Source organism: Taudactylus pleione, unplaced genomic scaffold (genome assembly GCF_031769625.1).
Source record: "Taudactylus pleione unplaced genomic scaffold, aTauple2 ptg000537l, whole genome shotgun sequence".
NCBI lineage: Eukaryota > Metazoa > Chordata > Amphibia > Anura > Myobatrachidae > Taudactylus > Taudactylus pleione.
This window is the reverse complement of record NW_028284939.1, coordinates 7,452,497-7,477,483: the sequence shown is the minus strand read 5'-3', so window position 1 is coordinate 7,477,483 and position 24,987 is coordinate 7,452,497. Positions and strand designations below refer to the sequence as shown.

Here is a 24,987-nt window from a genome sequence, read left to right as displayed (position 1 = left end):
TTGTGCTTATTGTGTTACTGCACAGTACTACGTCTCTTGTATGCTGGGTGTAAGTATTGGTATCTGTGCTTATTGTGTTACTGCACAGTACTACGTCTCTTGTATGCTGGGTGTAAGTATTGGTGTTTGTGCTTATTGTGTTACTGCACAGTACTACGTCTCTTGTATGCTGGGTGTAAGTATTGGTGTTTGTGCTTATTGTGTTACTGCACAGTACTACGTCTCTTGTATGCTGGGTGTAAGTATTGGTGTTTGTGCTTATTGTGTTACTGCACAGTACTACGTCTCTTGTATGCTGGGTGTAAGTAATGGTGTCTGTGCTTATTGTGTTACTGCACAGTACTACGTCTCTTGTATGCTGGGTGTAAGTATTGGTATCTGTGCTCATTGTGTTACTGCACAGTACTATGTTTCTTGTATGCTGGGTGTAAGTATTGGTGTTTGTGCTTATTGTGTTACTGCACAGTACTACATCTCTTGTATGCTGGGTGTAAGTATTGGTGTTTGTGCTTATTGTGTTACTGCACAGTACTACGTCTCTTGTATGCTGGGTGTAAGTATTGGTGTTTGTGCTTATTGTGTTACTGCACAGTACTATGTCTCTTGTATGTATGCTGGGTGAAAGTAATGGTGTCTGTGCTCATTGTGTTACTGCACAGTACTACGTCTCTTGTATGCTGGGTGTAAGTATTGGTATCTGTGCTCATTGTGTTACTGCACAGTACTACATCTCTTGTATGCTGGGTGTAAGTATTGGTATCTGTGCTTATTGTGTTACTGCACAGTACTACGTCTCTTGTATGCTGGGTGTAAGTATTGGTGTTTGTGCTTATTGTGTTACTGCCCAGTACTACGTCTCTTGTATGCTGGGTGTAAGTATTGGTGTTTGTGCTTATTGTGTTTCTGCACAGTACTACATCTCTTGTATGCTGGGTGTAAGTATTGGTGTTTGTGCTTATTGTGTTACTGCACAGTACTACGTCTCTTGTATGCTGGGTGTAAGTATTGGTATCTGTGCTTATTGTGTTACTGCACAGTACTACATCTCTTGTATGCTGGGTGTAAGTATTGGTATCTGTGCTTATTGTGTTACTGCACAGTACTATGTTTCTTGTATGCTGGGTGAAAGTATTGCTATCTGTTCTTATTGTGTTACTGCACAGTACTACGTCTCTTGTATGCTGGGTGTAAGTATTGGTGTTTGTGCTTATTGTGTTACTGCACAGTACTACGTCTCTTGTATGCTGTGTGTAAGTATTGGTGTTTATGCTTATTGTGTTACTGCACAGTACTACGTCTCTTGTATGCTGTGTGTAAGTATTGGTGTTTATGCTTATTGTGTTACTGCACAGTACTACATCTCTTGTATGCTGGGTGTAAGTATTGGTGTTTGTGCTTATTGTGTTACTGCACAGTACTACATCTCTTGTATGCTGGGTGTAAGTATTGGTGTTTGTGCTTATTGTGTTACTGCACAGTACTACATCTCTTGTATGCTGTGTGTAAGTATTGGTGTTTATGCTTATTGTGTTACTGCACAGTACTATGTTTCTTGTATGCTGGGTGAAAGTATTGCTATCTGTGCTTATTGTGTTACTGCACAGTACTACGTCTCTTGTATGCTGGGTGTAAGTATTGGTATCTGTGCTTATTGTGTTACTGCACAGTACTACGTCACTTGTATGCTGGTTGTAAGTATTGGTATCTGTGCTTATTGTGTTACTGCACAGTACTACATCTCTTGTATGCTGGGTGTAAGTATTGGTATCTGTGCTTATTGTGTTACTGCACAGTACTACATCTCTTGTATGCTGGGTGTAAGTATTGGTATCTGTGCTTATTGTGTTACTGCACAGTACTATGTCTCTTGTATGCTGGGTGTAAGTATTGGTATCTGTGCTTATTGTGTTACTGCACAGTACTACGTCTCTTGTATGCTGGGTGTAAGTATTGGTATCTGTGCTTATTGTGTTACTGCACAGTACTACGTCTCTTGTATGCTGGGTGTAAGTATTGGTATCTGTGCTTATTGTGTTACTGCACAGTACTATGGCCCTCATTCAGATCCACTCGTTAACAGCAGTACGCTCGTTGCGTTCCGATGTTCAATAACCGCGCATGCGTCGGAGTAACACTGCGCATGTGCGTACTGCAGATTGCGAGTTTTTTGGGACTCGTTCCTAAAATAGCGTACAGGAAGTGACATGTCAAATGTGATTGACAGAACAGGGCGTTTTAGGGTGTTGACGAGGGTGGAGATGGAAAAACGCAGGCGTGGCGAGGCGTTTTTGGGGCGTACATACATTAGCAGATGCGAGCGTAAAATGTGTACGGACCGACTCCTACGTCACTGGATGATCCTCTTTCCCTTCCAAATGCTCGCACAGCTTAGGGTCTGGATTACTCGACCACATTGGCGATGGCCTTCTCCTCCGTCCCTGGACTCCACGATGTTGTTGCGATTAATCGCGGGCGGGCAGAAAAGCAATTAGTGTTGGATTGAGAACCGGCTTGGTATGTGTTTTGAAATCAGTTTTTTGGGATAGCACAAAACGTACGCAGGTGGAACTCAGAGCTGCTAATGTCAGGATGACACAGTCAATTTGCGTACATTTGGGGGGGTTTATTTGGGCAGCAATTTGGTGGTTAGGGCCTATTGTATCAATAATTTCATCATGTTTTCAGTTTCGCACCATTTTATTTGTGCCTCTTGAATTTGGCGAATTATATGAATTTTTAAACGTTCCTTAAAGAGCCCTTTTTTTTTTTTGGTTTTTTTTTTATTGGGTATGTGTTGTATTTGAGATTCTCACTGTGTGTTTTTTTTGTGAGTGACCACTTTGATTTCTCAGTTATGTTGTGAATAAATGTTTGGAGAGTTAAATGTTCTTCCTTTTTTTGGACGTTACCAGCAAGTTTAACCAGGTTAACACACCTTACATTTGACTAAGGGGTAATCCAGTACTGACGCCAGTTGAGCAAAAATTAAATATGGTTTCAGGTTCCCAACCCACACCAAAAGGAAGCATGTCCAATCATTTGGCTTTGTAAGATTCGCCTAAGCAGCTTGCCCACCAACTAGGAACCTGTAAAATGTAGAAATATCTAATTGCCACTACACACAAAAAGGGAAATGACATTGTTACTGTTATGTGTTTCTTGAGGGTGTTTTACATACAAATACAAAACCCACTCTAATTTTTAAAAAATGCAAAACCTTGCAGGAACAGTCTACTTATGTCAGGGTTAACTATCTTTGGTTTTGAAAAAACGAATGAGGCAGAACGTATATTAGAAATAAACAATTTATTTTGAAAAATATAAAAACAAAAAAAAACTACTGGCGAAGGATGCCAGACAGCCGGTCAAGGGCCACAAGCACCCCAATTACATTTTGGCGCATGTGTGCCACACAATGTTCGACCTCTTGCCGACGCCTCTGTTCCTCTGTGGGTGAGAAAAGTGTGTGGATTAATCAAACAATAGGGAATCCACATTAAAAAAACAAAAACACAACGAAATCACTCCAAAACCAAAATTTTTAAAAAAAGGGGTGCTGGAAAAATTACAAGGCCTATGTAGAAATACCCACAGGTGTGATATGTGTATGTTGAAATCAGCAGGAATAGGTAAAGGCAAACTGCTAAATCACCAAAAAAGAACCCAAAAATCACGAATAAAGGAACGACACATGATTACATACAAACAGTTTGTGGTTAAAAAATACGCAAAATAAAAACATACCGGTAGCCAAAACGGCAGATCCCGAAGTCCCTCCATCTTCATCCTCAGAGGAGCCTTCATTCCCCAAAGAACGGGGCGGGGTTATCACGGACTCCGGGGAGGGGGTAATTGGAAGAGGGGTGGTTGGAGGAGAGGGGGAAGGGGGACGGAGGGGAAGGAGGCCCGACAGTTCCGGGAGAGGCTCTTGGAAGGCTTGGGAGGAGGGGGGAATAGGGGAATTATTTGGGGTGGAGTGTTGGCTGGGGGTGGGTGAGAGTGGGCGGGACCGCCGTCTGGCCGGACGGTGCCGGCGTAGTCTTGCCTGTCCCCCTAAAAGATGTCAAACAAATTGTGGTTAGTTTATGGCCAAATCCTGCCCAAATAACATTTTAAAATCACCCACCACCAACAAAAAACATGCAAATATGAGTAGAATGAATATATCAGAAATAGAGGGAAAACATGGTCATGCAGATATGAGGAGAATGAATAAATAGGACAGACATAAAAACATGCACACGCAGATATGATGAGAATGAAAAAATAGGACAGACATGAAAACATGCACACGCAGTTTGCCCCACAAAGACAAACATGAAAACCACAATACATAACACTTACTTTCCAATATCTGCATGCGAAAGCATGCCAGCAAGCGGGGCGTTCGCCGTTGCAGGTCAGACCACCTGCGCTCCAGCTGGCCGATGTTGCGGCGTGAGCCGAAGGAGCGCAGGCGGGCCCGTGCCTCCGCATACGCGGAACGCTTCTGCTGGTTGGTGATGGGTGGAGGCTGGCTGGTGATTCGCCGATCCAGCACCTCCGTTAGCACCAGCAGCTCGCGCCTGGTGAATGCGGAGGCTCTCATGATGGCAATGGTGTTTTTCTTAAAATTCATTTTTGATAAAGTGTGGCAAAAATTTCTGATTGGCTAATGTAGCTTGGAAATTAACAGGAGCAATTTGATTGGTTAGTGTATGAGTCATGTGTTCGACAGGGCCAGAAATCTCTGGAGAGTTATGATAGGCTTGATGCAGTGACATGCGTAAGCAAATTTAAATAAAGAAATGAACCCCGGAAAATATGCGGGGATCCACAGCAATAGAACAATTGTCTCATTGTGGCTAACATGTTTTTTGAGCAATAAAAGCGAATGTTTAAGCCGTACGTATTCTGCGGGTAAACACAAACACGGACAAGAGTAAAGTTTCTTGCATTGTGTTGAAAAAAAAAAAACATTAAGCTAATTGATACATTGATTGGCATGATACGATTGATGGAGGTAGGCAGAATAAAGGAGCAGGTAATCGACATCTGACATGGCCTCTTCCGGTTTATACTTGTGCGTGCGTTCCCTTCAAGCCATTTCGGGGATGTACGCTCGCTATTTCGCACGCTCGTTAGTTAGAGGAGGGGTCGTCTGAGTTTGGGGAGGATTTTTAGATGCGATCGAAAATACGAGCGAGCCCTTGAATTTAAATATTTTTGTACGTACGCCTAACGTACGTGCGCCCGCTTGCGAGTGGCTCTGAATGAGGGCCTATGTCTCTTGTATGCTGGGTGTAAGTATTGGTATCTGTGCTTATTGTGTTACTGCACAGTACTACATCTCTTGTATGCTGGGTGTAAGTATTGGTATGTGTGCTTATTGTGTTACTGCACAGTACTACATCTCTTGTATGCTGGGTGTAAGTATTGGTATCTGTGCTTATTGTGTTACTGCACAGTACTATGTTACTTGTATGCTGGGTGAAAGTAATGGTGTCTGTGCTCATTGTGTTACTGCACAGTACTACATCTCGTGTCTGTATGCTGGGTGTAAGTATTGGTGTTTGTGCTTATTGTGTTACTGCACAGTACTATGTTACTTGTATGCTGGGTGAAAGTAATGGTGTCTGTGCTCATTGTGTTACTGCACAGTACTACATCTCGTGTCTGTATGCTGGATGTAAGCTTGGGGCTAAAATGTCTAATGCTGGGTACACACTGGCAGATATATTAGTCGATCAATTGATTGGCCAATATATTGGGTGCCTGTCGGCCAGTGTGTACCAGCGATATGTCTGCAAACGACGTCGTTCACAGACCTATTGCGTTGGCTCTGCTGCACAGCCGATGCCTTACACTTGCTGCAGAGACCGCAGGGAAGGGGGCTTGACACGCCCCCCCCCCCCCCGGCCAGCGGGACCCGCTAGCCAGAAGACAGATGATTGTTGGTCAGTGTGTATGAACAGCCATCATCTACAGATATATCTGTTAGGTGTGTACCCAGCTTAAGCAAGCCACCGCTTCTCCACGTGTTTAAGCAGGAAGTGTAAAGCGTTAAGGATACTGAATTCTAACCTCTATACGCTCCTACCTATACCTTCTAAAACCTGCCTATAAACCTCTAAAATTGACGCTATTTGCGTACGCAGTCATACAGTAAATAAATGCCTTCAGACCTTGAACATGTGTTTCCAAAGCACAAAGTATTATTCAAGTAAAGTACAGATAGTTACACACTGTGATCTAAGTACAATTTAGCGCAAAGAAATTATACAGACCCAAGATACAGTTATACATACGCAAGCGCACTGGGACCAGTTACTGGCATCCATAAGAAACCTCCATCAACAGCATCAGCATGAAGACTCCAGATTGGGGTTAGAACCCACATATATATACCCTTACAGAAATAGACTATACAATAGAAAAGTTTGGCATGGTTTCATTGGTTCCCAGTGCGGGTGCATCTGTTACAGGATATTTAACAGGTTGATTCAAATGGACACAGGTCAGCCTCCGACAGCCCATTGTCTCCTCTATTCCCCCTGCATGCAAATCTAAGCTGTTAGTTTCACAAAATACATTTTAGTGTTTTAACTCTCTACTGTTCATAAGTTGAGAATGCAGGTTGCGATCCTCTCACCGATGATACCGGAAAGCTGTTGAGAAAGAGTCGATCAGTACAACACCAAACACTGTTTGCTTATCATGTACTAAACCTTAAATAACAAATAATCTTTTATTTCACAGCATTAGTAATAAATGGATAAAACTTGAATCTTATACTTTAAAGCTATGGAACCTTTTATGTGAATGTGCAATGTATAAGTATTAGGGGTTTGGGAAAAGACGCTAGTTAACTTGGGGCAGATGCGTACGCACGAAGCTAATAAACAGCGTTCGCATGCGGGGTATTATGCATTCGCTAATGTGCGACATGTTAACAGCGCAACTGTGCGTAATGTGCGGTGTTTATGCATGTGATTCTATTTATGATGGATTTAATATATATGTATATATATATATATATGTATATATATATATATACACACACACACACACATATATATATATATATATATATATATATCATTCTTTACTACCATCTTTAAACTGCAATGCAATGTGTTATTAGTAATGAGATTCACTCTCAAACAGGGTGGAGACCCCCAGCTGTGCTGGTGCCAAACTGTCTGACAGTGAAACTAAGGGTTTTCTTCTGCCTATTTACAAATTCATTTGTGCAGGTCACTGTCTGGGTTATATTACAATTGCCACAGCTACACCTGTCCACATGTGGGGTCTCTCCCTTTACATGCAAAAACACCCACAGTTCCTGGTGTATTGTCTTTTCTATTTACTTTTCTCAGGAAGCTGTTTTTCTAGTTGTTTTGGTATTTCTCTATGCAAGGTTGTCCCCAGAATGGGCCTGTCATGGCTTCTAAAAGGATTATCAAAAACATTGCCATCTGTACTTAGGAGCTCATTCAGAGCTGCTCCGAGCGATGTTCGCACATCTGCGCATGCGTATGGGTTGTTATACGCATGCACGAACCTGTCAGTGCGGTCGAAATTCGTGTGCTCGCAAAATAGCGAATGTCTGCTAATTTGCGTGACAGGATGAGGCGTTTGTGGGTGGTAACAGGGGAAGGTGCTTGAAAACGGGCAGTGGAGATCAGAATGCAGGCGTGCCAAAAGGTCAAAACGGGCATTTTAAGGGTGTGCATAATTAACAAAGAAGCGTCATTGACCACGTCACTTGGTTGTTTTTTAGTCTGAACTGCAAAATGCAACCACAAGAATAGCGAGCAGTTCATTCGCCTTTCGATGTGCTCGATTAATCTAAGAAATAGCGGACATGACGTATGATGCGAGCGGCCAGGGGGCGTTTTTTTCAAAATAACGACCGCATGTTTTGTTCGCTCGTTCAGACATAGAGGCGTCAACAGACCGCAAAGGGCGAACGGTCAATTTAAATAGCCAGCCCCTTTTTCTGAACGAGCGAGTGCAAATAGCGTCTGGCTCTGAATCAGACCCTTAACTCGTGAGTTGTAACTTACAAATGGCGCTGGACGGCCATTTGCAGAATGGCGTCGCTCCAAGCTAATTTTATAGTGATTCTGTCTCAGCCACTAAACCAGCTTCGACAGTCCACCCTTTGATAGCAAACAACATGCTATCATACTCTGATTTTAAAATTAATTTTAGGCTTGCATATGGGATATTATTTAACGTTATTTTTGTGGGATGGCACAAGGTGGTTTCAATCCATCTATGATGGGTCTCTAGGGGGGGAACATAAAACTACCATTATACGCACACCGCGGATCTTGGGAGATCATGTGAAAGATGTGGGGATGCACCAGTCCTATAAAGGAAGTTTTGAAGGGGAATAGAGACTTACATCATCTAAGATGTTTAAATGAGAAAAATAACATTTTAATAATACATTCTATGCATTTCTAAATATAATACATTATATGATGGTATTTCCTAGTTCAGGGTTATAATGCAGTTCTATATTTACCTCAGTATTCATATTGTCATTACTGACCACCATCAGAATTTAGTTCTTTCGTTTTACCTTATCTTTCCATTTTCCACACTTCAACACAGTAGGAACACACTTGACACATATGCCAATTACTATGATGACCACCAGTATAAGGATCAGGAGTTTACCTATGCTTGCGATCATTTCCTGGACCCATTTCCCTAGGCCTGAGAACCATTTCACGGGGTTCAACCATGAAACCCATTCCTCTACCTTCTCCTCTACTTCAGCCACTGAAGCGTTATGGTTCTTTCGAAATTCCCATTTTAACTGCAGAATCTCATCCATCTTGTGGTCTATTACCTCTTTTGGGTTGCTGGTATTATTTGTGATATAAGTACAACACTTTACTCCAAACTGAGTGGCCAAAGTTATGCAGTACCCTCCAGTGACAGCGGTTAAATAATTTAGCACCAGTTCTTTCTTGTACGCTTGCAATACCCTACCTGTATACCTAAAGGTGTCATCATACATCTCGGTGATATTATCTATCAATTTAGCAAGGTCCTGAATATATCTAAAATTTAATGTTCCCCGAGCGATCCTGGTGGAATACAGTGCTACTAAAACTTGAAAGCCAGTTGTCTTACTAATTAACTGTGTGGCTTTATGCACGTCACCAGGTATCATATTTCTTTTGCCTCTGTGTTCATACTGCGTATGAAGATATGGTGATGGTGTGTTTTTATGAATGCCAAGCATTTCAACATGTGTGAGGGTCATAACCTCTGGGACTACTCTTCCCAGGTAACACAAACCTTCGGAACTCGGGGAGAGCCACTTATATGCTTTTCTTCCACATATAAAATATACATTATCGGAGAGAACATAAGGAATAGTATGCATCATTATCATTAAACACATTTCCCTTGCAAATAATCCTATTTCAGGTTCTTCCATCTGGTACATGCAAGTTTCTGGTTGTATTATCTTAGCACAATATCCATCTGGTACCTTACCAATAATTTCTTTGGTGGAACTTAATGTATACCGATACCTAAAGTTTCTCCCATTAGATCTAATTGAGCGTAACAGATCATGATTCATAGACTCATTATCAGCTCTTAGTGAGAAGGTCATCGTCTGATTATTCCCTGTCACTTCCCAACTCCCTGGTTTATTGGGGTTGGTTATGTTTAAACACAAAAGTGATCTATCTACTTGGAATTGATAGAGTTTGAAATGAGGTGGTTTGGATGAAAGGAATTTCCCATCCAATGTTTTCTCTTTTTGCAATTCTAAAATTTCCGTAATATTCAGCGGAAATGGGACCAACCCTACATTATGCTGACTCTGTGGCACATGTGAGCACACCCAACAATCAGTCTGGTTTAATACTTTGCCTACCATGCTATGATAATACTCTAAAGGATACCCACCCCAGTACGGGTTATATTTAAGTTGGCACCGTTGGATACAGTTCTCATCAACTAGGGACCCACAAAGCTCACAAATACAGGAATCTTCAGACGATAAACCTCCACAGCGTTCCCGAGTATCCGGAATAACAGCTCTCTTAACAATTACAGTACTAAGATTGGTCAGACACTCCCCTGATTGGAATAGCACTCCTCCTCCTGACTCCACTCCATCAGCACTGCCATCAGCTCCCATCTCATCTATCGGTCCTCCATCACAGAAACTGGATATGCCCAAACAGATCATCACGACAGAAACTCTGGAAGAAAGAACTAGGATGACCACAGCAGACCACTCCATTGCTGGAAGCACTGATCTACACATTTCTTTAGCTCAGGTATCTCACCGCACCTTTTAACCCTCCCGGAACAGGCTCGCAATTGACAGGTTCACGTTATCTGCCTCGACTCCGCACCGTATCTCCACCGGTTGGTTGACCTTTCTACAGTGAGTGGAATGGACCCGGGTATCTCTCTCGGCCACCTTCAAGGATGTGGTTCTCGTCAACACCTGATACGGACCTTCCTACCGATCTATCAGACAACCTGAGCATAAAAAAATTTGGATCATAACAAATTCTCCAGATTTAACATCATGACAGTTTGCTTCAGACATGTTAGTTAATAACACTTTCAATTTCTGTTATTCAAACTCATCTTCGTGAGACCCTGCACAGTAACCTCATTATCATATTTTCACATGAGGCTGCTTATTAAACCGTATTTCAAAGGGGGACAGATAAAAAGACAGTCTGGGATGATCTTGATATTAATACCCATCACCTTACACATGTTCTGGAAGCCGTCACCTGTGAAATGAGTACCCCTATCACTTTTAATAATTCTAGGGATATCGTATCTGCATACAAATTCCTGCAATTAAATCCTGTTATCAATAGCTACTGCTCTAAATACTGTCTGTGGACTCTGGGCCTGATTCAGAGCCGGACGCTATTTGCGGACGCTCGTTCAGAAAAAGGGGCTGGCTATTTAAATTGAGCGCTCGCTTTTTGCGGTCTGTTGACGCCTTTATGTCTGAGCGAGCTAACGAAACATGCGCTCGCTATTTTGTAAAGACGCCCCCTGGCCGCTCGCATCATACGTCATCTCCGCTATTTATTAGATTAATCGAGTACATCGAAAGGCGTATGAACTGCTCGCAGTGCTTGTGGTAGCATTTTCCTACCGCAATCATGCGAGCAGTTCAGGCTAAAAGACAACCAAGTGACGTGGTCGATGACGCTGCTTTGTTAATTATGCACTCCCATTAAACGCCCGTTTTGACCGTTTGGCACGCCTGCGTTCGGATCTCCACTCCACGTTTTCAAGCACCTTCCCCTGTTACCACCCACAAACGCCTCATTCTGTCACTCAAATTAGCAGGCATTCGCTATTCTGCGAGCACACGATTTCCGACCGCAATGACTGGTTGGCGCATGCGCATTACAACCCATACGCATGCGCAGATGTGCAAACATCGCTCGGAGCGAACGAGCGGCTGCTTACGAGCGGCTCTGAATCAGGCCCTGTATTCCAAGTATTTGACCTTAGCCTGGCATGGCTGCCGTTTGTCCTTAGCAACCTTGTGTCCTGTGTGTGAGAGATAAAGCACAACAGTTTAATATCATTTAAACATGACCTAAATACAACAATAAATCATCCACATCTTACATTAGAACAGATCCATTGGCAGGTTGAAAAGATTGGAAAGATTGAGGTTGTGCATGAGGGTATGAGTTTGGATGTTGTGTGGGGTGTGCATTTTGACCGTGTGTGGTAAGTGCGTTGTGGTGTTATTTGCATTACTTCTAGAGCTTAAATACTAACGGCCAGGAGTTTCTCGCTCTGGGTCTCTCTCTTTTTAGAGATGTTACTTAAGAGAGGGTACAAATTACTTGTTACATTTTTATGGGTTTTTTCAATAACTGTACCTGCACCCCCATCCGCATAAGGCAGCGGTGGTGCGCGTGAACCACTGGCAATACCTTCCACAACGCTACCTTGCTGCACGTGCGCGCTATTTCGCGGCTCACACGCATTGCAATTTAGCGCTGCGGGTGTACTCTCTGGTAATGCGTTCGCAACGCTAGTTTGCATCGCTTGCACATTTTTAAACCATGCATCCGCTTCATGCTGCCACAATTTTAAACATTCGGAATATTTTACCTTTTTCCCTCGAGAACGCATCAGACTGATGTGATCCCGGACATTATTCAATACATCCTTATCAAAACTACCAATTCTGGGAAACGGTCTAACACTCTTCATCGTTATTTTAAACCATACATCACAATACCTTATTGCATAAGCACCATACTTAGTATGCATAATACGACGGGCCGATCCAAGCGGCGCATTCCATTAGCAGCACATCATTGTCTAACATCTCTATTGTTTGCGTGGCTCCCATCTTGGGACAACTCCTACGTTTTTCAATAAAAATTTAAACTGGTGAAAGACAGTCAAGATACTTTCACTTACCTGCGGACGCCTTTGAAAAAGGGTGTATCCACGAACCCTATGGAGGACCTCTAGACGCCTCCACTCACCTATGGGAGAAAAAGACCGCTCCCACGCAGTAATCCCTTTTTGACTACGTTTCAACCGCTAGGGGGCAACAAGGTACCCTTTGTGTTCCAGTTGATTTCGTCCACCCTCTCACCAGCTCACAATCATAATCTAACCAAAATTATGCGGTTCAATTATAGTGTTCAAATAAGCCTAACAGATCACACACATTGATTACTGAATACTATAATCACACTGGGAGCCGAACCCTAACAAAAATAACAACCCATACACCTGCTTTGTGTAAAGTAAACGGTAAGCTGCTACCGAGTCACTAGGCCAACTCCTGCGCCTAGCACTTAAGGGTCCTACGATACCCTTAACATTTAGGTCCCGTGTTACACCCTAAACAAATACTCACAGTTACACATTTTTTTCCTGCGCAGAAAAATACACGTTAACCCATTTATTGGCAACAATTGATAATGTAAAACTCAATCAGCTTTGTTTAAACACGTGGCAGCACAACCGGAAATACGTATACGCTATTGTGCGACTAGTCGCATACACAATAATGCGGCTACTACACAACCGTATGACTCTTACCCTTTAGCTGCGTACGCAAAAGTGCGTCTCTGCTGCGTGCGCAAGAATGCAACTCAGTCGTGTACACAATACTGCGGCACCCCTTTTAGCATGCAATTCTATCAACAAAGGAAAACAAACTTTCCTTTCTTGTCCCTGGATTCTAGTCAACGTACCTTGGCTCACATGATAACGGGTAGCGATTTCTCAGCATCGAGTGGTTGCAGGTAAACCCTGCGTGTGGCCACTCCACCCTTTGGTGAGAGATTGATAACCGTATGTTTATCGTGTGAACTGGTAAGTGACTTCACTCTGAGCCCCCAACTAAGGATACTGAATTCTAACCTCTATACGCTCCTACCTATACCTTCTAAAACCTGCCTATAAACCTCTAAAATTGACGCTATTTGCGTACGCAGTCATACAGTAAATAAATGCCTTCAGACCTTGAACATGTGTTTCCAAAGCACAAAGTATTATTCAAGTAAAGTACAAATAGTTTCACGCTGTGATCTAAGTACAATTTAGCGCAAATAAATTATACAGACCCAAGATACAGTTATACATACGCAAGCGCACTGGGACCAGTTACTGGCATCCATAAGAAACCTCCATCAACAGCATCAGCATGAAGACTCCAGATTGGGGTCAGAACCCACATATATATACCCTTACAGAAATAGACTATACAATAGAAAAGTTTGGCATGGTTTCATTGGTTCCCAGTGCGGGTGCATCTGTTACAGGATATTTAACAGGTTGATTCAAATGGACACACGTCAGCCTCCGACAGCCTATTGTCTCCTCTATTCCCCCTGCATGCAAATCTAAGCTGTTAGTTTCACAAAATACATTTTAGTGTTTTAACTCTCTACTGTTCATAAGTTGAGAATGCAGGTTGCGATCCTCTCACCGATGATACCGGAAAGCTGTTGAGAAAGAGTCGATCAGTACAACACCAAACACTGTTTGCTTATCATGTACTAAACCTTAAATACCAAATAATATTTTATTTCACAGCATTAGTAATAAATGGATAAAACTTGAATCTTATACTATAAAGCTATGGAACCTTTTATGTGAATGTGCAGTGTGTAAGTATTAGGGGTTTGGGAAAAGACGATAGTTAACTTGGGGCAGATGCGTATGCACGAAGCTAATAAACAGCGTTCGCATGCGGGGTATTATGCATTCGCTAATGTGCAACATATTAACAGCGCAACTGTGCGTAATGTGCGGTGTTTATGCATGTGATTCTATTTATGATGGATTTAATATATATATGTATATATATACAGTCAGGTGCATAAATATTGGGACATTGACAGAAATTTCAGATTTTGGCCTCTATTCACCACCACAATGGCTGTGAAATGAAACAAACAAGATGTGCTTTAACTGCAGACTTTCAGATTTAATTTGAGGGTAATTACATCCAAATCAGGTGAACGGTGTAGGAATTACAACGGTTTCTATATGTGCCTCCCACTTTTTAAGGGGCCAAAGTAATGGGAGTATCAACTCAAAAGCTATTTCATGGACAGGTGTGAGCTATTCCCTCGTTATTTCATTATAAATTAAGCAGGTAAAAGGTCTGGAGTTGATTCTAGGTGTGACATTTGCATTGGAATCAGTTGCTGTCGACTCTCAATATGAGATCCAAAGAGCTGTCACTATCAGTGAAGCAAGCCATCATTAGGCTGAAAAATCAAAACAAACCCATCAGAGAGATAGCAAAAACATTAGGTGTGGCCAAATCAACTGTTTGGAACATTCTTAAAAAGAAAGAACGCACCGGAGAGCTCAGCAACACCAAAAGACCCGGAAGACCACGGAAAACAACTGTGGTGGATGACAGAATAATTATTTCCCTGGTGAAGAAAAACCCCTTCACAACATTCGGCTAATTCAAGAATACTCTCCAGGAAGTAGTTGTATATGTGTCAAAGTCAACAATCAAGAGAAGACTTCACAAGAGTGAATATAGAGGGTTCACCACATGATGTAAACCATTGGTGAGCCTCAAAAACAGGAAGACCAGATTAGAGTTTTCCAAACAACATCTAAAAAAGCCATTACAGTTCTGGAACAACATCCTATGGACAGATGAGACAAAGATCAACTTGTACCAGAGTGATGGGAAGAGAAGAGTATGGAGAAGGAAAGGAACTGCTCATGATCCAAAACATACCACCTCAACAGTGAAGTATGGTGGTGGTAGTGTAATGGCGTGGGCATGTATGGCTGCCAATGGAACTGGTTCCCTTGTATTTATTGATAATGTGACTGCTGACAAAAGCAGCAGAATGAATTCTGAAGTGTTTCGGGCAATATTATATGCTCATATTCAGTCAAATGCTTCAGAACTCATTGGACGGCGCTTCACACTGCAGATGGACAATGACCCGAAGCATACTGCAAAAGCAACCAAAGAGTTTTTTAAGGTTAAAAAGTGGAATGTTATGCAATGGCCAAGTCAATCCCCTGACCTGAATCCGATTGAGCATGCATTTCACTTGATGAAGACAAAACTGAAGGGAAAATGCCCCTAGAACAAGCAGAAACTAAAGACATTTGCAGTAGAGGCCTGGCAGAGCATCACCAGGGATGAAACCCAGCGTCTGGTGATGTCTATGCGTTCCAGACTTCAGGCTGTAATTGCCTGCAAAGGATTTGCAACAAAGTATTAAAAAGTGAAAGTTAGATTTAGGATTGATTAGTTTGTCCCATTACTTTTGTCCCCTTAAAAAGTGGGTGGCGCATATAGAAACCGTTGTAATTCCTACACCGTTCACCTGATTTGGATGTAATTACCCTCAAATTAAATCTGAAAGTCTGCAGTTAAAGCACATCTTGTTTGTTTCATTTCAAAGCCATTGTGGTGGTGAATAGAGGCCAAAATATGAAATTTCTGTCAATGTCCCAATATTTATGCACCTGACTGTATATATATATATATATATATATATATATATACACATATATATATCATTCCTTACTACCATCTTTAAACTGCAATGCAATGTGTTATTAGTAATGAGATTCACTCTCAAACAGGGTGGAGACCCCCAGCTGTGCTGGTGCCAAACTGTCTGACAGTGAAACTAAGGGTTTTCTTCTGCCTATTTACAAATTCATTTGTGCAGGTCACTGTCTGGGTTATATTACAATTGCCACAGCTACACCTGTCCACGTGTGGGGTCTCTCACTTTACATGCAAAAACACCCACAGTTCCTGGTGTATTGTCTTTTCTGTTTACTTTTCTCAGGAGGCTGTTTTTCTAGTTGTTTTGGTATTTCTCTATGCAAGGTTGTCCCCAGAATGGGCCTGTCATGGCTTCTAAAAGGATTATCAAAAACATTGCCATCTGTACTTAGCTCGTGAGTTGTAACTTAAAAAATGGCGCTGGACGGCCATTCGCAAAACGGCGTCGCTCCAAGCTAATTTTATACTGATTCTGTCTCAGCCACTAAACCAGCTTCGACAGCGTCAATTCTGTACCAAGCAAAACGCACCGTGTTCGTTTGATTGTTTTGAATGTTTCATCCCAGTGTAGGAACTTTTTCAGAGGCTGATGAGTGATGACACCCAGCACTTTGTGTTATACAGTAATGTGCCAGTAGCCACCACGAGCGGACTGCTAATTCGCTGGGGACATTATTTTTTATGTGAAAAAGGTTATCCCGGAAAAGATGGCCTATTGATGCGTCTGTAGGGAATAATAGGTCATTGTGCATGTCCTTTGGACATAATAGTTAGTAGAGGGCAGAAATAGTGGTGCCGAAGGGGTGGTAAACTAGAATGAAAAATTAATTTTAAGTCCTCGTTTGAAGCCTGGCTGAAAGTCCAACAGATTGTGGGAGGACATTCAAGAGAATGGGAGCAGTGGGGAGACATCCGGAATGTGAGACTGGAGCCTAGTGATAAGGGAGGAGGTGAGGCTGCAATCATTAGCAGAGCCTAGAGGCTGGCATATAGGTGTTATTGGAGACCAGTAGAACTGATAAGCTTGCTGAAAGATCATTGGTAAAGGAAGAAGAGATGGGGCCACCGACAGACCCTTGTGGGACCCCTACAGGAACTGTAAGTGGAGGGTAGGTAGATGTAAATATGGGAAGGAGCGGTTGGACAAGTATGAGACCAACACAGAAAGTTGCAGGGACTGAAGGAGTGGGGGGGGGGTTTAAAAGTTGGAGGGGGATCAAATTTTTACCCATCACCCTGAGAATCAGTTTATTTGAAATTGCTCAAAAAACGTAGGATGGTGTAGAAGTTACTATAGATATGAAATAAAATGATGATACAGTAACATAACCAAGTACACTGTTATTTTCATAGTATCTTTATCTGCAAATTAGTCTACAAGAAATCACCGCCCCTAAGCTTCAGAGACCTGACGTCCTGTCACATGAGAATGCTATACAGATACACATCTAACATCAACCGTATCTTGACAGAACTTCAGATGTTTTATGTTCTATTCACATCTCCAGCTGAGTGTGCACAATAATCTGTCTCTTGTTTTCTGCTCACGGCTATATTACCATAGATACTGTGTTCTCGGTCAGGTGTAGGGACAGTGGAGCTTTTTCAGACCCGCTCGCTAGATGCTTTCGCTCGCTCCCAGCGTATGCAAATCTAACGCACGCACAGAAAGGCAGGCGATCGCACGGCAAGGCATTAGCACGCCCGCTATGTCTTGGCGTGCGATCACTTTGTGTATACAGAAGCCCACCAGCCATTTAAAAGGTGCCCGCTTGCGCACGTCATCTCCTGGAAGTGCATGAAAAGATTGGTACATCGAGTACCATCGGATGTACTCGCAGTGCTTGAGGTTGACTATATCTTGCCGCAAGCATTGCAAATCCTTCAGTGTGAAATACAACCAGGTGACGTGTACTATGACGATTCCTGCTAATTATGCACGCCTCTGAAATGGCGTTGAAACACTCAGGCACGCCTGCGTTCGTACTTCCACTCCCCCGTTTCTAGTGGCCAGCCCCTGTTACCACCCACAAACGGCTTCTCCTGTCACTCGCTCTGCTGGGCTGTCTATGCTGGGCGAGCATACGCTTCCCGATCTTTCGCAGTGGTTCGCGCACGCGCATTGCGATACATTCGCATGCGCAGATTGCAAATATCGGCCAGCTACGAGCGATCGAATCCTAGCGAGCGGGTCTGAATCAGCTCCAGTGGCCCAAATGTATAGTTTTAACTTGAAAAAAAGAACCCTTTTAATATATATATATATATATATATATATATATATATATATATTGCAGAAGGTTTGTCCCATCTGTTCAGTGTGGCACAATCTTTGCCTGATGGACTAGGAAATGGTGAGATCGCCCTCCCCACCGTGTACCGTTTACTCGATAACGCGCGTTCCTGACAAATACACATCAAGAAAATGTTTTTTTTTCATGTTACACAGGACGGAGTTTACACACACAGGTCCATTATACAGACATCGTAGCCTCTCCACAATACAGAAAGTGATTTTCCAAATATCTCATGAGTCCTCTTTAGAGGTCTATAAATAGGAGCCGCCGGAAGAGACCTGGTTGTAATTTTAGCCCTTATCACTTTCTGAATCAATTAGATGTATTTCTCCTTTCAGGCGAGTGGAAGGTGAACTTGAAGTCATATGGGAATCGGCCTCCAGCGAGAACAAACAGCTGAAGGCTCATCTGCGTAACGCTTTGAAGCAGAGCAAGCCGGACGCCGGGGACTCTTCACAGGTCATCGTGTGCGACTTCAGTTACTGCAACGTGAATTCCTCGCCACCTGGAGCAGACCCGCTTTAGTCGACCGTCTGATGACAAGCCGCAAACTGTGCCATGTGTCCTAAGTAAGATCTCCTGCTGCTTGGTTAGTGTCTGTAATAGAACTTATATGGAAGGACTGTTATATGGAAGGACTGTTATATGGAAGGACTGTTGCATGGCTTGCCGACCACGCATTCCGCCACCAGAAATCACTGCGATGTGACTGATATTCTCCTTCCGTCAGGTCTCCTTATATTCCAGTGGGATGTTTTATTATTTCTAAAAGTCATTATCAAGGTACCATATGTTTAAACGTATTACAGTGGCAAAGCCAGATTCATATCCCCCAAATAATTCTACATTGACCTTAAAATTGTTTTGAACAGTTCTGGTGCTTTCTGCTGGGAATAGAAGTATATTAGTTCCTAACCTATCTACTTGTGGGCAAGAGATTTCAATAACCTGTGTCACGTGATTGAAGATAGGCTGACTGAGATCTCACTCCCCTCCAGTCGTTACAGTGGAACTTTGGCGGCAAACAGGATTACCATTGGTGTTTATTTTGTTTAAACAATAACACAGTTGTCTGCAAAACCATAGACTGTGGCTCCTGTGAGGATGAAGAGCCTGCTACGTGTTTATGACTTTCACCCATAATGCTTCAGAAATATGATCATATTATTCTCAATTGAAGTATATGTAGTCACATTTATGTGCTGGTCTCCTTTACGTAACATTGGAACAGTGGCTTGCTTGCTACGTTACTTACTACACCTATCGTAAGAGCAATGCATGATGGGAAATGTAGTCCATAGGTGCAGCGACAAGAGTGGACAGCTGATGACAGACACACGGAAGCACCACCTCCACAGCAGTACATACAAAGGATCACTGAACCCCAATACATTTCCTATAATGAACCATGATGATAAAAGAGATTGTTCAGTGCTCTCCTGATATCACATTGCAGTCTGTTAGAGAGTAAAGTATTACCCCACCCCAACTACAGACATAGGAGCCCCTCCCACATCTTTAGAACAGTGTCATGATGGTATATAATGCAGGTCAAAAAGCTGAGACTTCAGTCAGTTGTTTTGCACTACTAACCCTGCATCAGATTCACAAAGTCACTACCGGTCTGCTGTTTTGGAGACGCACCCCCCTCTCGGCATCGTATTCTGCAGCGAGGAGGGGGGGTAGAGAGCTTTGTGGAATTAGTTGGTTACATTATGGAATGCGCCATTTATTTCAGGTATGGCATGCAGCTCACCAATACACAGCCTTTGCTATATATCAGTGATTTTCAACTCGAGGCACACTACACAAGATTTTAAAATTGCCAAAGAAAAAACGTACACATTGTCTCCCACATCAAAAAAATACACACACATTGACCTCCACAGGAATAAAACACACATACATTGGCCCCCACAGGAATAAAACACACATACATTGCCTCCACATGAATAAAATACACATACATTGGCCTCCACAGGAATAAAACACACTACATTGGCCCTCACAGGAATAATACACACTACATTGGCCTCCACAGGAATAAAACACACATACATTGCCTCCACATGAATAAAATACACATACATTGCCTCCACAGGAATAAAACACCCATACATTGGCCCCCACAGGAATAAAACACACATACATTGCCTCCACAGGAATAAAACACACTACATTGGCCCTCACAGGAATAATACACACTACATTGGCCTCCACAGGAATAAAACACACATACATTGGCCCCCACAGGAATAAAACACACATACATTGCCTCCACAGGAATAATACACACTACATTGGCCCCCACAGGAATAAAACACACTACATTGGCCTCCACAGGAATAAAACACACTACATTGACCTCCTCAGGAATAAAACACACATACATTGGCCTCCACAGGAATAAAACACACTACATTGACCTCCTCAGGAATAAAACACACTACTTTGGCCTCCTCAGGAATAAAGCACACTGCAATACAAGAGAGCTGAACTGACCACCGCGGCACACTTGACAACACCGTTGTCAAGTGTACTACGGTGGTCAGCTCAGTGCATTTGTGGTTGAAAAACACTGCTATATATTAATGCAAAAGAGTTGCTTTATTGGCCCTTTAAGCTTGAAACTAACTCAATAAAACATTGGGTGGAAGCTGGTAGAGACTGGTATAAAGTAGTAAGTGGGGATAGAACATGATTTTAGTTTATAGTTCAGTGGACAAGTCCTCTACTGATCACAACACTGAACAATTTGGTCCCTACATTTCAATGTATGGAAATCCTCCCTGTAGTTGTCAGCACTGGCCCATTCATGTACAGTGTAAACTCCAGTGTAATTACTTATTGGTACTTTATAGAGTATACTATATTTCCACTTAATGACATGCTAAAGTCAATGTATTAATTAGACTAAAGCCTGGTACACACGCTACGATTTTTCGGACGATTTGCCCGATTCCGACGGATCGGTCACAACATACCATCCAAATCGTGTGGTGTGTACCCACTGTGTCGACTGTTGCGCGCTCCCGTGTGGCCGTCCGCCGCATCATCAGGTCTTCCTTACATGCAGCTCAACCTGATAATGTGACTGACAACCCCATGCGGCAGGGCAGACATGGCGGGAACCGGATCGTCTAATGTGTACCGGCTGCCCGTATGTCGGCCCATTTGGAGGGGTCAGTCCCATCACTGGGTAAACATATCGTATAGTGTGTACCCAGCGTAAGAGAACTATGAAAAGACTGATGACCAGCCTGTGCAATAATTATGTGATCGAATATATTTTGCTTAACGTGTTATTGTAGAATAAAACAAAAGAAAGTTTAATGAATTATTTTTAAATGAAAACAGAGGTACTCCTATCTATAACTATATTTTTGAGCCATAATATATGGTGCCTCATCTTATGAAATGCACTAAACTTCTCAGCCATGCATTACACTATCACACAGACTAAAGCTGGGTACACACTGGCAGATATATTGGCTAATATATCTGGCGGCCATCAGACCATTGGGTACCAGCGATACGTCTGAGAACAACGTCGTTTGCAGAAATATCGCGTTGGCTGTGCTGCACAGCCGATGGACAGATATATCCGCAGCCGACCGCCTGTACACATGCAGCAGCACCCGCCGGGAGAGGGGCAGATACACACACCCCCCCGGCCATCGGGACCCGCAGCTTCCTGGTAGATGATGGCCGGTCAGTGTGCATGAACGACCATCATCTACAGATATATCTGCAGCTCACTCCATCTGCAAATATACCTGCTAGGTGTATACCCACCTTAAGCCAGTGCTTCTCAACCCTCAAGTTTTCCCAGCAGGGCAGGTAATTACTGACCCTGCAAAATAGAGTAAAGCTGGCCACACACTAAACCAATTTACATCCAACCATTGTTGATTGGTCGAAATTAAAATCTGGTAACGTATGGGAGTAAATGATGATCAGCAATTTGCTCCTAAATGCCAGAAAACAGATGAAAATGGTCGTTCAGACAAGTTTGTTAAATGTTTGATCTAAATTATTTGTTCAAACAACAGTTTTTGTCCATTTTCCTGCGTTTGGGAGCAAATTGCTGATTGTCATTTGATTGTCATTTGCTTTCGTTCCTTACCAGATTTTCATTCCAACCAATCAACTAGTTGGCTGGTTGGACAGATAATCTTTAGATGTGTGGCCAGCTTAACTCACCTGTGCATGATTTTAATACTGCAGATAATTTCTGACACACATAAAACAATACAGTTTTTGGAACAGTTTTAAACGACCTGATGAGTTGAAATTAAATATTTTGCACTTGTATATTTGTGTACCACTTTCCCTCCCCACCCAATCCTGTGCAATCCCTTTTATGTAACAACAAAAATTAACAATTTCTTAAATGAGGGAGAAAGAAAATAAATGACTTTATATCTTTTTTATATATTATATATATTGTCACAATGGATATGATATTTTGTAGTATTGCACTGCTTGTAAAGCTTATTTTTGCTGAATTAAAGAAGCATATTTAAAATGTGGATTTGTTTTTTTGTTATCTCTCTTGCCCTCATTTTACACCAGGCACACTTTCTAACACGTATGTTCCTGTGTATGTGTACTTTATGCAAGAATTGTGTTTGACTATCCAGGATTGTATTATTGTATTGGGAGGGGGGGGAGGGTGTTTATGTATATACAGCGAGTAAAATAAGTATTGAACGCCACATTTTTCTCAGTAAATATATATGTAATGGGGCTATTGTAATGACATTTTCACCAAATGTCAGCAACAACCCATGCAATCCACACATGCACATAAATCAAACCATAGATTTCCATAAATTACGTTATGTGTAATAATGTGAAATGACACAGGGAAAAAGTATTGAACACACTTATTGAAATTTGTTTAATACTATGTACAAAAGCCTTTGTTGGTAATGAGAGCTTCAAGATGCCTCCTGTATGGAGAAACTAGTCGCAAGCATTACTCAGGTGTGATTTTGGCCCATTCTTCCACACAAACAGTCTTCAAATCTTGAAGGTTCCATGGGCCTCTTCTATGAACTCTGGGCCTGATTCAGACCTGCTCGCGAGTGCTGAGCGCTCGCAGTCGGGTCGATGTTGGCCAAGTGCGCATGCGCACGACGGAGGCGGCTCCGTCATGCGCATGCGCAAGACCCGAATAACGACGGCCAAGCCGTCGTTATGGGTCTCGCACCAAAGGGGGCGTGCTGTCGATGGTGAGTGACGGCACGCCCCCTTTGGTGGGCGTGCCGGGGGCGTGGCTGCCCAGACGGAGGCGTTCCCAAGGGAACGCCTACCGTCTGGGGCTGGCCCCACTGACATCACAGGTGATGTCACTGGGAGTGCTTTTGGCTCTGATAGAGACAAAAGCACTCCAAGGCTTGCGGCCACGAGACCCTACCGCAAGAAAACAGCGGGGACAGAACCACGATGACTCGATAGGGCTGCCACGCCCACTTAAGTCATATCCCATTGTGCCGACCTGGCTGTCCCCCCGCACATACCCCCATCCCCAGAGAAAGTCGGCAAGTATGCTATGTAGTGCACCCAAAATGGCTGCCTCACCTAGTAGTCTTGTGGGTAAAATGGACGATCGGTGGGACTGGTGGTTTTTATTTTTTTTATTTTTTCAATTCATATCTCACCCCCTCTTATTCTGTATTTCCCCACTATCTGCCGTACCTCCCGGTATTCTTTTTCCCATCTAAAGTAACCTATGTAATCTCCTCCAAAATGGCTGCCTTACATGATACCTTTGCGAATAGCATGAACAATCCATGGGACTGTTAGTTCAACGGTTAGTTTGTATTGCGAATGTCATATACATGTACAGTAATTGATGAACTATGTATATCATATGACAGGTATATAATATGCTTTCTGTATTTCCACCACAGTTTTTCATAATTCTACGTCGTGTTTAACTTGCTTGTCCACACAGTGCGCCCAAGATGGCTGCCTCACCTTCAGTTCGCTATATTACGTACTGTTATCCTCACATGTAAAACGCTTTGAGTCCTACTGGGGGAAAAAAGCGCTATATCAATAAAATTCTTATTAGGATTACTAGCAAAAACACTACTTTGAGTTGTACAATTGATATTTATATTAATTTTCAGATGCTGCCCTTTAAACCTCCTTTAAGGTGTGTAGATGACTAATGTTATATATGTCTTATCGGTAATAACCCGCTTTTCTCTGCCAGGGAAAGATAGACACTGGGAGACAGCCATTCCTAACACATTCCTGCAGTTGTGCTCGGGTGCAGGCGGCCTCATTGCTCGCACGATGGCAGTGTTTGAAAATGTCACTTTCCAAACTTTATTTTTAGCATGATAATAGAGCATGATCTAATTCAATATACATTTTTTTAAATATTGGGGCTCAGTTAGACCAGGACGCACTTACAGTGTACAAAGGGAAAGGGCGCACATGTACAGTATATAATGAATCTCATGCTCACGGTAGTTACCATGCATAACACGTGTGTATAATGAATTACGGCACATTGCAGAGTAGAGGCAGCATGGAAATGTGACCATGTTGGTAGTTAATGATAAAGTCACATTACCCTACTTGTATACAATACATAAATTAGATAATGTGTCCTATACAAGAAAGGTTAGTGTC

The 24,987-nt window shown here is 42.5% G+C and overlaps 1 protein-coding gene across 1 annotated transcript in view; it reads left to right on the top strand.

Annotated features, from left to right (window-relative positions):
- The window catches only part of CEP89 (centrosomal protein 89), a 163,196-nt gene extending 140,371 nt beyond the window's left edge, over window positions 1-22,825 (top strand). The window contains exon 19 of the mRNA XM_088451086.1: window positions 18,675-22,825. Coding sequence (XP_088307212.1) covers window positions 18,675-18,861 — 187 coding nt within the window. The 3' untranslated portion in view covers window positions 18,862-22,825. The remainder of the gene's footprint in view (window positions 1-18,674) is intronic.
- Window positions 22,826-24,987: the final 2,162 nt, after the last annotated feature.